General features: G+C 38.7%; 1 protein-coding gene across 3 annotated transcripts; it reads left to right on the top strand.

The window, feature by feature from the left end:
* The first annotated feature begins 46 nt into the window (after window positions 1-46).
* On the top strand, window positions 47-14,093 carry ddr2b (discoidin domain receptor tyrosine kinase 2b). 3 transcript variants are annotated; one of them, XM_017471114.3, is made up of 17 exons: window positions 47-133; window positions 2,299-2,373; window positions 4,193-4,295; window positions 4,685-4,913; window positions 5,201-5,348; window positions 6,060-6,162; window positions 6,238-6,421; window positions 6,813-7,053; window positions 7,242-7,307; window positions 7,979-8,115; window positions 8,369-8,567; window positions 8,717-8,937; window positions 10,547-10,668; window positions 10,830-11,027; window positions 11,376-11,610; window positions 12,621-12,770; window positions 13,665-14,093. In XM_017471114.3, exons 2-17 carry the CDS (start codon window positions 2,304-2,306, stop codon window positions 13,836-13,838), a joined length of 2,580 nt encoding a protein of 859 aa, XP_017326603.1. In that variant the 5' UTR covers window positions 47-133; window positions 2,299-2,303; the 3' UTR covers window positions 13,839-14,093. The 3 variants fall into 3 exon arrangements, with proteins under 3 accessions (XP_017326603.1, XP_017326604.1, XP_017326605.1); XM_017471115.3 differs by lacking the exon at window positions 47-133 and having other exon boundaries at window positions 2,291-2,373; window positions 8,720-8,937; XM_017471116.3 differs by lacking the exon at window positions 47-133 and having other exon boundaries at window positions 2,291-2,373; window positions 8,783-8,937.
* Window positions 14,094-14,741: the final 648 nt, after the last annotated feature.

A 14,741-nucleotide genomic window follows, 5' to 3' on the forward strand; every position in this document is an offset into this window, starting at 1 on the left:
CCCCCCCCCCCCATCCCCCATCTCAGTGCTGATTTGTACAGAACAGGGCTGCACTTGAGTCTTGATGGACTAACATACAGTTCTGAAATTCCTTTTAGGAGTCGCTGTTTATGGAGCTTATGGCACATAAGTGGTACGTTTCTATGACAGAATTTTAGATATTCTCAATTAATTTCACATTCATAGAGTTCCTGTGTTTGATATTGATATCTATAATACATATACATAGGTGTGCATGGAGAGAAATACAATTGAGAATATTTGGTAAAGTGGAAAAAGGATGCAATATGCACATATGGTAGCAGTAGATACAGTAGGTTGAGTGTATGAGGTTGAGTATATTCAGTATACTGAGCATTGTGTATATTTCTTTGGATTGGTGTTGGGAAAAGGAGAAGAAGATGTTCCTTTCCTGTGTTTTTGATGTTAATATTGATAATATTCTTATCACAATACTAACAGGTTGAGCTGTGTTTGCAGTACAAAATTCTCCTTTTGAAATGGTCATGTAAAAATTGCAACTTGTCTCGAAGTGATTTTTGTTGTTGTTGTTGTTTGTTTGCTTGTGGTCAGTTCACAAACTGGAAGGCAGTTACCAAATGCTTGAACGACTCCTCAGGGAGGAAACAGTATAGGGAGGTAGCAATGAACTTGTTTCTATTAAAATTGTGAATTCTATTAAAATGAACATACTGTGTTTTTAAAACAGTGTCCTTGTCTGGAAAATTGTCCAAAAATTCTGGGATGTTTGGACATTCTGATGTAATACACTCTGAAAACAGCTAAATCTAATGTAAATGTAAAGTATATTTTAAGTAAATTTCTTGCTATTTTTCGCTGTTGGTTTGTTAGCTCAATCAGATTTTCCATTTCCAAATCCTGATCAGTGAAGAGAAACATAAACAATAATAAATAAGACCTCCCAGAAACTCTGTCAGATTAGCTACCTCGCTAATGACTGTGGTGCATCTTGTCAGGTTAGCTAATGCTTGCTATCTAACTAATGCTATCAAAGTAGATTATTAAAAACTATGGATATGACATGACAAAAACTCAGTCAAATTTGCTCAAGTTAATGGTCGGGATAGAGGTAGCAAAAAATGTATTATTAACCTTTTTAAAGATTAAAGTAAATATGAGTTTAAAAAATCCTCTCAGAAACCCTGGCAAGATAGTTACCTGGCTAATGTTATTTATTATTAATGTTGTAGTGCTTCCTGGTATTTTAGCTAATGCTAGCTACCTAACTAATGTTTCAATGAAATTTTTTAAAAACTGTGAAGGTGACATGAATTGCCCTTGTTAATGGTTAAGTGGTGTTAGAGGGGGAAATAATTAACATTTTATAAAGATGACTGAATAATCCTCTTAGAAATCCTGTCAGGTAGGTTAGCTGGCTAATGTTAACAGTAAATCCTGTTAGGATGACTTGACTACTTGACTAAAAGATGTCAATAAATAATATCAGTTAATTTAAAAGTTCCTATCAGAAATCCTGTCAGATTTTCTCATGCTAATTTTTCTCTGAGTAGTTTTAGCAAGCGAGACTATTAAGATTTATACATATGTCCTAAAAAGTCCTCTCAGAAATCTTGTCATGTTAGCAATCTGGCTAATGTTTAAAAGTAAATTCTGTTAGATTCGTTACATTAGCTAACTAATGTTGTCAATGTAGAATATTAAAATATATGAACATGGCAAAAACAAAATCCTGTCAGATGCTCATGTTATTTGTCTGAGAAGTGTTAGGGGGGAAAAAAAGGATTAATATTTATAAATATGACCTAAAATGACCTCTCAGAAATTCTGTCAGGTTAGCTAGCTGGCTAATATTAGGAGTACTTCCTGTCAGGTTAGCAATTGCGAGCTACCTGACTAAGTTCGTCATTAAGGAATATTAAAATCTGTGAATATGACACAAATCCTGTCAGATTAGTTTATGATAATGGTTTGGGGGGGGGGGGGGGGGGGGGTATATTAGGAATTATAAACATGACCTTTAAAAAAAATCCTCTCAGAAATCCTGTCAGGTTGGCTCATGTTACAGTAGCTAGGTGGTTAAAATCTATGAAAATACTGGAGTGTATATGTTCCTCCTTCTTCAAGACTTCCATATATAGAGTTAAAGGCATACAAACATTTGCATGTATGGTCATAGATAAATAGACAAACAGACAGATAGATTTAATTGCCTTTACGATGTCAGACATGATTATTCAATCTAAAATACAAATATATGGAAGTTCATAAACTCATAAAGTCTAAGGATATTTCTTCTGTATTCTGTTGTTGTTCGAGGCAAAATGTCGATCATGCAATGCTCCTTCATTCTGCTCGTCTTCATTGGTGCAGTGAGGTCACAAGTCAATCCAGGTAAGATAACATAATTTTGATATTTTAATTAATATGTTTTTTCTTGTGAGTAAATTGCATAAATGGGCTTTGACCACATCGCACCACCCCCGTTGTTGATTATTTTTCTATAATTTACAATGCACTAGTACAATAAAACAATGCATGTATCAGAAAACACATGCAACTACTACACACCTATTAAAATACTAGGTACATCTCATAGTATTTTACCATATTTAAAATGAGATTGTACTGATTAAGATAATGCTTTTATGTTTTATGTATAAACTGACAAATTACAACGACAACTCATTCATTCAACTTATTCATACGAAGGAAGTTACACTGAATACGTCTGTTTAGTCTGCTAAGGCAAAGTGTACAGTACAGTAGAGGGACTGATTCATTTATTCACAGCTACTGGATTTTTCCAGCTTCCTCACTAGTACAGTATTGATTCATGAAAACGGGGCATTGCATCATCATGCACCAATGTTAAGATACGCATATGAAAAGGAATGTATATTCAAGCTCGACATATGGCAATAATAACGGTCTTTATTTACGTAGCACCTTGTCCAAACAGGTCAAGGGCAAATGCTTTCGCGTCTTATTTAAGCACCAGGCTGGAACAGGGAGGTCATTCACATGGAACTGGCGCAAGAAGGCGGCCATGTTGGGGGGTCCAGTGACTGTTTAGCCTGCCAAGGTTAACAAGATGAGTGGAGTCACTGAGTTTATTCGTTTATTTGCTTCTTTTAGGACTTTTCCAGCAACTTTTCATAGTCAAGCATGAAGAAAGCCATCATAAGTACAAGTTACGGTTAATGCTACGGTTAATCCCTAGCAACATGGTCAGTTATATCATTTAGCAGTGCACATAAACAATATATATATATATATATATATAACAAAAGTAAAGAAACAATTTCTTGATGAGAGAGATTAGAGGAGAATTTCCATACTGGCTACAGTAACTCAAATAACCACTCTTTACAAATATGTTGATCAGAAAAGCATCACAAAACACACAAATATTGAGGCAGATGGGCCACAGCAGTGGAATATCACATCAGGTTCCACTCTTGTCTGAGACTACAGTGAGCAATGGATCATCAAAACTGGACAGTTGAAGATTGGAAAAGTCCAAATGACATTTTTCTAATCTTCAAGTGTCTAGTTTGGGCATATTATCCAGTAAAAGGACAAATTACATGTAAAAATGTCAAAATGAATCTAAATGCTATAGATATTAGCACAAACAATACATGAAGTAAAATGGACTGTAAAATGAGTCAAATATACCCAAAAAGTGAAATAAATGTACTTTTTTCATCAAGTTTTAAATCTGAACTTGCAATATTTAAACAACATTAGTTTCAGTCTCACTTGACATCTCGTGCAGAAGCTTAGCTGTTTCTACCTTTTTTTTTTTCTTTTTTTTTTTTTGCTGGCCAATAATATAAAGACCCTCTGTGTCCATGGCGAGGCCTCCTGGAATGTATTTGGTATTTGGGTGTTTACCTTTGGGGTGTGGGCTGTATGAGCAGTGCGCCTGTTTCACCCAAAAAAATGCCCAGAAAATCACTATCTGAAACAAACCTGCCGGTTATACCTCACCGAATATATAAAACAGTTCATTTTCAGCCTGTGTGTCATCACATAAGCTCATACACACAAAGAATGGGGGGGGGGGGGGGGGGGGGGGGGTAAAGTTAGAATTGTTATTTCAGTTGTAGGACTCATAAAGGATTTCTCACAAATATAGTAATACATCCCTGTGTGTGTGTGTGTGTGTGTGTGTGTGTGTGTGTGTGTGTGTGTGTGTGTTTGTTAGCTACATGTAGGTATCCACTGGGGATGACTGGAGGCAAGATTCAGGATGAGGACATTTCAGCGTCCAGCCAATGGTCGGAGTCAACCGCAGCTAGATATGGCAGGTAAATACATATGTAGCTATGGTCCAGGTAAATAAATACACAAGTCACTTCTATATGTAAAGACTGCTGTTACAGGAAAATAATCATTGTTTTACCACAGCATCAGTGTATCAATGAATTATACCACAGCAGTTTGCCAACACTAACATGTGACACATCGTATCTTTTATTTCTTTATAGCGACATTTAATGTCCGGGAAACATCAATGTCCTGATATCACTTATGTTATAGCAGCTATAAATAGCTGTTCCATAACCAGCCTCTCTGTATTTATTTCTGTTGACAGCTTGTCAAGCACAAAATCCTTTAGCTTGACCTTTTTACAAAGAGTCGCACAGAAAAGACAGTCCTTTTCGTCCATGCTTCTTTTTGTAATCTCCAATCACAGACTGGATTTCGATGACGGAGATGGTGCATGGTGCCCGGAGGCAAATGGTCCCCGGAGGCAAATGGAGTTCCTGCAGATCGACCTCCGCATTCTGCACTTCGTCACCCTGGTGGGCACGCAGGGGCGCCACGCGGATGGCGCGGGCAATGAGTTTGCGCAGCGCTACAGGATTAAATACAGCCGTGACGGCTCCCGCTGGGTCTCCTGGCGCGACCGTAAGGGCAGTCAGGTAAGCTGATGGCACATTTCTTTTAAGATGAAGATTTGAAATCCAGACTTGACTCACTGAACAGGCATCCTGATCCCAGATGTCGGTGCAGTATCACTTATGCGATCACTTATGATTTACAAATAACCATGGCTGAGCAAGTAGACAACAGAAGCAGCTTGGTTGTACTGGGATTTGAACTTATAACCTTCCAATCATTAGCACAAAAGCCTTATTAATGTGTAACCAGTTACTAGCCTGTTGTTGTTCTTGTTATGGCTGCCACCATTCCATGTCTTTCTTCCCAGATCATCGAAGGCAACAAGAACGCCTATGACATAGTGCTGAAGGACCTGGAGCCTCCGATCATCGCCCGCTTTGTGCGATTCATGCCCATCACTGATCCCACTGCATCTGTGTGTATGAGGGTGGAGCTGTATGGATGCGAGTGGCTAGGTCAGCTTTCATTATAACGTCCAGTGCCACTTGCATTCCTAAAGGAAACTTCCACCCTGAAAACATTTGAAACATGTTTAGATTGAAAGTAGAAGGTTTGGAACCTGTGACAGACTGGACAGATGAAAGTACTAAAGCTCTTCTGCATCGTTAGGTAGAGATGAAGCGAGACAGACGAAATAGACCGAGAACAGGCCAAATAGACTTCTGTTAGAGGATAGTTTAAACTAGAAGGTTAACAATTCAACGTAGACCTTCATTACAAAATAAAGACACCATTTCAGTTTACATGTTAATTATAAACGTTAGTATGCAAGTCCTTCGGGATTTTTCCAATTCTCATAAAGCCATTAGCTTTTTTTTTTTGCACTGGAGTGATTTCTAATGCAGCTAAAAGTAGCTGCAACCACTTTTCTGCTTGTTTTGGTTATACAATTCTACTTGTATAAGAAGAAACAAGCTAAATTAGTCAAATAAACCATTGTTTAAATTTTGAACTAAAGAAATTCAATCAGGTGAGTCCAAATTCAAGATGACGGCAATGTACAGTGTCAGAAATCTGATCAGCAGGTCCAGTTTCTTGGTACGAACTGATGTTTTCATTATGTATCAGCAAGGGTAAACTCAGATTTGGCTGAATGATTACAATTAATTAAGTTGAAAGAAAACCATTATGTTCCAGAATAAATTTTCCTTTTTTTCCTCCTCCAGATGGCCTTGTGTCCTACAGCAGCCCTGCTGGAGAGGAGATGACCATTGGTGGACAGCAAGTCTACCTTAATGACAGCGTGTATGATGGAGCCATGGGATACAGGTACTAATCCCATTTTTAAAAAATTCTATATGTTGAACAATACAAACAAATCATTTGCTTGGTTCTATTTCTCAGCATGACGGAGGGTCTCGGGCAGTTGACAGATGGAAGTTGGGGTCTGGACGATTTCACTCAAAGCCACGTTTATGGTGTCTGGCCCGGATATGACTATGTGGGCTGGAGCAATGCTAGCTTTTCCAGCGGCTCTGTGGAAATGACATTCGAGTTTGACCGCATCCGAAACTTTACGTCAATGAAGGTGAGTGTGGAACTCCCGCTCAGTTCCTATACGTTTTCATCCAAACACTTATTCATATATCAAAATTGCAATTCTAAATTCCAACATCAGTTACGGTCTGCAATTTTTCCTCGCTTGTTGGATGATCAGTTTCAAAAATTCATGCCAATCCAGATCAGTATAGAGTTATGCCTTAGTTCCTGTATGTTACTCAAATCAATAATGGTGTGGAAGTTGTATGCCAAAAAACGTACACCATTGAAGGACTATGTGGACCTTTACTTCAGTTCTTGACATTAAGTCACCAATACCTGATTCTATGATAGTAGTTTTTATTAAACACAACGAATGTTTGATATCTCAAAGGTAATCCTTTTGCTTTTGTACGAATCATCCTTGCTCATCCTCTCAGGTTCACTGCAACAACATGTACACATCAGGGGTGAGAATATTCCAGAAAGTCGTCTGTTACTTTCACTCGGAGTCAGATTGGGAGGCCAGGCCTGTTTCTTTCAAGCCCATAGTGGACGTTACAAGCCCAAGTGCTCGATTTGTCACAGTGGCTCTGGGGAATCGCATGGCCAATGCCATTAGGTGTCAATTTGCCTTCAGTGACACTTGGATGATGTTCAGTGAGATTGCTTTCCAGTCAGGTAACACATGAACATGAAGACCCCATCTTCACGTATTCTTAATTTTACTTTGTAAACCAAGTCAAACTTGTCATCCTTGTTCAAATGGATGCTAAACAAAAAAGCAAGATACTGCTAATGCTAACAAAGCAAAAGAATCCAGTAAATTCTCTTAGGGATTAAAGACCCTTCACTTTTCCCAAATCCAGATACAGCAGTGTATAATACCTCTCTTGTTCCAACGAAACGTGGCCATCCTACGAGCACGCAGCCAGGTAATGGATTTAGCTTTAGCTTTGGCATTTAGCTTTCTTGCACTGTTAACAGGATTGTTTGGGGGAAATCATATTGACACACATATTTTCTACATAAAAGTAAATATAAAACAAATGTAGTCAATCAACTAAGACATGTTTCTTTGGTTATAGCATTATGAACTATAAACTGAACCATTATTTGGCTAAATAATACCAAGTAAAGACAAAACACATGGTCTCAAAAGTAATTCACTGGACAGAAATATGGCAATGGAGAATGTAAACAAAATTTCTGAAACTTTGCAATGAAATGAAACACGAAGCTGGTACTAAACATCTTTTCCGTGAAGTCCATTTATAACATTTGCAAGCTAACATTAGAACATTGAGACTGGTGAATACGTAACTAGATACAGCCACCTCATAATTAGTGCTAATACTGCCTAGTCATGAATAGATAAAATATAAGATTTAGATTCAAAGTCTGGGGAACTAGAATAAGGTAGCGAACAGTTGCTGGAAGTGCACCTTGACCATCTCCCAAAAGCAATGTCGGTCTAGTTTGAGTGCGAAGCACATGAACCGTATGGGTAAATGCCTACGGGTTAGAAAATTGGATATGAATGTGTGTTTTTTGATACTTATTTACTAATATTTACTAATTATTATTTACATTTTATTTACACTAGGACTCGATCCCACCCATAAGACTGATGACAGCAACACGCGCATCCTCATAGGCTGCTTGGTGGCCGTCATCGTCATCCTGCTGGCCATCATCATCATTATCCTCTGGAGACAGGTCTGGCAGAAGATGCTAGAAAAAGTGAGACAGTCTTGTCATTATCTTCATTATATCTTTTCAATTTCATATTTGTATGAGGATTTTTAAGCAGCTAATGATATTCACCTTTTTAACACAGATTGGGATTTTTGGGTCTTTAGTATTACATCGAACAAGACGTTTCATACATCTTAGGAAAAAAGTTTAAAAATCTAAATTATTTCCATTAAAAATAAATAATAGGTAATAAATTAAGCAAGTAAGTTGTTATAAAATAATTGTCTAATGATTCCAGGCCTCACGTCGGATGTTGGATGATGAATTAAGTTCCCACCTCTCAGGCCACAGAGAACCTTTTTCTCATCGTCAGTCGTCCCTGTCTAGCGATTCAGAATCTACTGGCACATACGAGAGGGTTTTCCCACTGGGATTTGTGTATCAGGAGCCATCCGGGTTACGGAAATCACCAGAATTTCAGGCAATGGAAAATCTCGGTGAGGGCCAACAGTCCTAATCCTACTCTACCGCTACAGTACATATAGTATGAGTTCCTATAAGAAGAGTTATAGGTTTTAAAAAATGGCTTATTTAATGTGCATATATGTTTCATGCACATTAAATATTTTTAATGCTTGATTCGCAGCAGTCATGTCTGAATCGTCCGACCCGCATACATCCATCACTAAAGATGATGTCCCTCCCTACGCAGAAACAGATGTAGTGAGGCAGCAGAAAGCAACGAGCAGTCATTGTTATTCCATTGCAACAATCAGCATGCCTCCTGGACGAGATGGAGCATTGGAAGAATTTCCCAGAGAGAAGCTGACATTCAAAGACAAGCTTGGAGAAGGCCAGTTTGGAGAGGTCAGTGCAGAGGTGGACCTTTGCATCGGCAAAAAAAGAGACTTCAAGTTGTAATATTAAATTTAGCTCAGGTTAGATACAGTCTCTTAGATATTAACATCTCATAAACATCAGAAACACCACCTAAGAAACAAGACTAGGAAACCAGCAGATCAGGAAACGTCAGTGGAGTTTGTGTCTATGAAGCCCGAAGGCTCTTCAGTTCAGAATGTTCTTTAAGAAACCCTTTTTTCTAAATTTGTTAAAGAGGCAGCATTGTGAGAAAACATTATATGTAGTGTAGAACCCTATTTTTCCCTATGTTTTGTTCCCTATGTGTTTTTCCCTAATAGAGTAAGTTCTAGGACTAGAAACTCCTAAATATCCAAAAGTACAATTGGAAACATTTTTTTATGGGTGTAAGAAACCAGGGGCCTAGGAGACTAAAAAACAGGAAAGCGGGTGAAACAAAAGGTTAAATATAGAACCTTTAAGGGTTCTTTGGTTTGCCCCGATAACAGATGTTTTTATGTTTTTCCATTAAAATCAAAATCCTACCCTATAGTATTTCTATAGCGCAACGGGTATTTACTGTACAAGATGCATGCAAGCCGCTTAGTCGCCCTTGACAGCTAGTGATATAGGATAGCTCTCCTTGCACACATTACAAAATTCAGTCTCACACTGACCTCAGAAAAGAGCACCGATATTCACCACAGATGCTTCCCTTACAGGATGGAGGACCATGTGTTGGCACAGGGGCACAGGAGACATATATGCCACTGTCTGCTATGCCTTCCCTCCTCTTCCACTGATTCATCCCACGTTGCCAGAATTCAACAACTAGGCCACAGAGTCCTGCTTATGGCCCTCAGACGGCCGGCAAGACTACTGCTTTTGCTGGTAGTTGGAATACCCTGGTGGCTTCCATGTTGAGCAGATCAGATGCCCCATTTAGACAGATGGTCACCTGTGTCTGTTGGTCTGTCACCTCATAATGATTTACCAATTGAGGACTCATTCTGAGGGTGTAGTATCTTCCCCTTGTATTATTAAATAGACAAAATGAGTGGGGAAGAACTACATGCTCTGGCAATAAGCCCATTTTGCATTGGTGGCCAGACGACTCTTGGCTTTATCTGGGTTTTGACCCAAGGTCACATTACTCAGTTTCATGAACCTGCCTATTGACCTTGCTGTGGGTCAAATCATGGGATAGATTTGTAGAGCATTCCTTGCTATGCCTGGTGCACCCTCTACAATGTTATTCAGACCAGATGGTGGCCATCTGATTCTTAGACCATCTGTTAATCTGCCACACTGGAAGGACACTGGCCATAAGAGGCTAGACTACTGGGTGGTGGATGTCATAACTATGGCTTACAGATGGTCCCTATAACGATATGCCACTTATCATGGACGTTATTAAGAGGTGCACTAGAGCCTATAAGATTGGTAAACTAAGGGACTAGTAAAACAGGAGACTGGGATACTGCAGAAGGTGGTAACAGGTAACAATAATGATCAGGGGGTCAGGTGAACAAGGTGAACAGTAATGGAGGAACAAGGAGGATGACAAAATGCTCTACCTGATCTTAACATGCATTCCAATTTGCGATGGTATCTGCAGGTGCATCTATGTGAGGCAAAAGGAATGAAGGATTTTATGAAGGACAACGGTAGTGATATCGGGGATGAGCCTATTCTGGTGGCTGTAAAGATCCTCAGAGAGGATGCAACAAAAAACGCAAGGTATGCACGAGATACAATCATGGTTCAAAAAATCTAAGACCACTACCAAGAACTTGTTTCTAATTACAATAAAAGAAAACAAAACCATTCCATGTTGCCACGAATAACATGACCACATTTTATATCATTCAATTCATATGGAATTTCACAATTTTTCCCAGGAATGACTTTTTAAAGGAGATCAGGATCATGTCAAGGTTGCGAGACCCCAACATTATTCGCTTGCTGGCTGTGTGTGTAGAGAGCGACCCCCTGTGTATGATCACGGAGTACATGGAGAACGGAGACCTCAACCAGTTCCTCTCTCGCCACAAGCTTGAAGATTTGGGACAAGACCCAGAGCACACAGCCACCATCAGGTTGTTCAAATGCTTGTAGTGGTTTTTTTTTTTTTTTTTTTTTTTTTTTTTGCAGGCTAAGCGTTAATATTGAGATTATTTTTGGATAATTAAAAGGGTAAGATATATACATTTTATTCACAAAACACTTATCTGGTTGTCTCATGAAGCAGGTTTAACTTAACCTGGGTACCTAGCTAAGTTCCAGCTTAACAAAACCTAAAAAATGCAACCATGGTTAACTTGTCTCATGTTTGCATTAACACCTTGCTCTGTGGATTCTTTCTACACTACGAGAAAACTGTTTGTTGCACTTTACTTTGGGTGGTGTTAAGCAACAGACCCATTATAATCTTGTTCTCTTTGCAGTTACAGTGTCCTGATTAACATGGCTGCTCAGATCGCTTCAGGTATGAAGTATCTGTCTTCTCTTAACTTTGTGCACCGTGACTTGGCCACACGTAACTGCTTGGTGGGGACAAATTACACCATCAAGATTGCAGATTTTGGCATGAGCAGGAACCTGTATCGTGGAGATTACTACCTCATCCAGGGCCGAGCCGTGCTCCCTATCCGCTGGATGTCCTGGGAGAGCGTTCTCCTGGTAGGACCTGTTGTACTGATTGGTAGGGATAGAAAAATAGAAACTGAAAGCTGTGTAGGTAGCAGATCAAGACAACTTGAAGTATTGAAATCTACACCTAAAGGTCAAGAGGATTTAAACCAGAAAATACTGTCCTTTCGCAGATTATAACTAGGTATCACATTCTGTTGGTTTGACTTACTAGCAAATAGACCAAAGGACATCACAGGCAGAACCAAACGCTATTTGCTGTCATGTAAATGTACTCCAAATGGAAACTTGAACAGAAACACCTGTACCCCTGCTGATTCATACAATTAACAGCCTGTCATGTGGCAGCAGCACAATGTGCAAAATCATTCAGATACAGGTCAAGAGCTTGAGTTAACTGTGGCAGCAGGAGCACAGTTTCAGCAAAACTGGACAGCTTCCATTCTTCAACTGACCAATTTTGGTGCCTACGGTAGCCTCAGGTTCATGTTTTTGGCTGACAGAAGTGGAACCCAATGTGGTCTTCTACTGTTCTAGGCCATCCACTTCAAGACATGTTGTTCAATCCGAGATACCTTTCTCCTCGCCACAGTTGTAAAGATTGGTTATTTGAGTTACAGTAGACATTCTGTCCGCTCAAATCAGTCTGGTCATTCTCCTCTGACTGCTCTTATCAACGAGGTGTACCCACTCACAGAATTGTCTCACACTGGATGTTTTTTTTGCACCAGTGTATGTAAATTCTAAAAATTTTGGAGTGTGAAAACTGTACAATGAGATCAGCAGTTTCTGAAATACTCAAACCAGCCCATCTGGCAGTAACAACCATGCCACGGTCAAAGTCATGATTTTATGATTTTATGCATTGCACTGCCACCATAAGGTTGGCTGATCAGATAACAGCATGAATGTGCAGGTATACAGGCATCTTTAATGAAACAGATGGTGAGAATATACGTATATCGTGGAGTTACTGGATGACGTGGCTGTTGTGACAGTATTCTATACGTCTGACTGTAAATTTGGTGTTTTTAATCCAGGGCAAATTCACCATGGCCAGTGATGTGTGGGCCTTCGGTGTAACACTCTGGGAAATGGTCACTCTGTGCAAAGAGCAGCCGTACTCACAACTCTCAGATGATCGAGTGATCGAGAACATGGGCGAGTTCTTTCGAGACCAGAACAAGCAGGTGAAAATCCAAAATAATAATCACTGGAGTAGTGTGGCGTTACAGTTACCACCTTGAAGTTAATTATTTTTCTATTACACCACATCCTTATACTATAGCAATTTGCCAGAGCTAACAGTTATACTTTTTATCCATTTATAGTAACTTTTAATGTCCACAAAAGTAGTTACTGTAGTTTTGATTTTTTTTTCAGTCTACATTTGGAATAATGGGGGGCATTCTTCCGTTCATACCATACATCTTCAGTAACTTCTTATTTGTGGAAATAAACAGACAAATGTGTTTACCTTATTATTATTTGAATTTCTTTGATCAGACTATAATTTAAATGTGATTATTATGTAAGTGGTAAGAAATGTTTTAATCCATCGAAGGCCTAATAATGACTTTGACATGTATTTCAGTCACAAAGAGAGAGTGACTTAAGGTTAAATCAGCATTTAAACATGATTATGTTGTAATAGTACATGGAATATTTTATTACTCAGAAAAGAATAAGTGAATATTCGTGTAGGTGAAACTAGGACGCCATGAAAAACCTTGAGACATTTTTACTTTTGCTGAAGAAGATTCCACAACACAATATGTGGAGGATTTGAAAAAAAAAAATTTTAATTCGCATAAACTGGGGGGGGACTACAAGGGAAATACAGAAGTCTTGTATTTAGCAAACCGATGCCATGCGATAACTTTTACATCTGTGAGTGGCAGTACTGAGCTGTGTTTATATCAGTTCTCAGCTCTGCAGCAGTTTTGTTATTATTATCATGACTATTTTTAAAAAGATGATTAATGCTAAAGCTATTCTGGATGCACTTAAAGCAATGACAGGATAGACAGCAAAGGTGTGACCTTTTAATTCATGCCTGTGTCTAATGACTATGACTTCATCAGGTGTACTTGCCGAAGCCTTTGTGTTGCCCCGATGCCCTCTACAGCCTCATGCACAGCTGCTGGACAAGGAACGCCAAAGAACGTCCGACGTTTGAGCAGATCCACGCAGCTCTACTTGAATGCCAGGCTGGAAACGTGCTGAGTGATGAATCTGACACAAACACACAGTTCTGAACTTTTCCCTCCAGCTGTGCATAATAATAGCTGCAATGCATGGTAGGAACTGTCAAGAAAGTCTGCAATTACTGTATAAATGATGTAAAAAGCTGATTGTTACATGAGTTATATGAATTTCGTATGCATATAAGAATGTTTGTTATTCTTGTTCTCTTCATTAAGCTCTATTATATAGCTAATTGTTTACACCTATTATAAATCTGGCATTATTCTGCACACTTCCTTTGAACCTTGTTAAATGAATAAACCCTCTTGACTTTAGAAACTGCAAGTAGTTGTGTCATGTTTAGCGCTTCTGGAATCTGATTGGCCAAAAGGTGTTGATAAATTTGCTATTACAGCAGTTCTGAGATTAGTGTAGCTGCAAATGACTGTGTTGAATTTCGGGAAGTTTCAGTGCTTCAGAGGTAAAGTTTTTTGTCACAAAAAAAGTCTTCATCGCAGAGGAGTTTGTGCATTTTCTGGTTTCTCCGTAACATAATAAGTAGTGGGTGTTTTTTGTTTTGGGATTATTCACTTTTACAGAGAATAAAAATAGAGACTGATGTGGGAACGACGGTTTATAGATGGTACAGCGTAAGTGATAACAGGAACTACCTTGTTTTGTGGACGTTCCTCAACTTTAAATTGTAAACTGTAACCTGATAATAAAAAAATATGACAATGTTGATAATAAACAAACAATCAAACAAACATAAATACAGTCATTGACAAATTGCTCTGGTGTAAGAAGAATAAAACAGTTTGGGACATGCTGAATATTCGGGTGTTAACAGTAAAAGTCTACAGTTTTAAATAGTTTATAAATTGGTAGTTTGTCTAATTATGTCACCTTAATATGGCTATTATATTAGTTGGATGGCTATCGAGCTGTCAAGTTCATGTGTTTTTTCCCCACAC

Source organism: Ictalurus punctatus, chromosome 7, assembly GCF_001660625.3.
Source record: "Ictalurus punctatus breed USDA103 chromosome 7, Coco_2.0, whole genome shotgun sequence".
In the NCBI taxonomy this organism is placed as follows: Eukaryota; Metazoa; Chordata; class Actinopteri; order Siluriformes; family Ictaluridae; genus Ictalurus; species Ictalurus punctatus.

Bases quoted from the DNA above. Each gene is read 5' to 3' on its own strand.
- ddr2b (XM_017471114.3), top strand. From the start codon at position 2,304: ATGTCGATCATGCAATGCTCCTTCATTCTGCTCGTCTTCATTGGTGCA. The intron at 4,914-5,200 runs GTAAGCTGATGG...CTTTCTTCCCAG, and splicing joins GCGACCGTAAGGGCAGTCAG to ATCATCGAAGGCAACAAGAA. The intron at 11,028-11,375 runs GTTGTTCAAATG...TTCTCTTTGCAG, and splicing joins GAGCACACAGCCACCATCAG to TTACAGTGTCCTGATTAACA.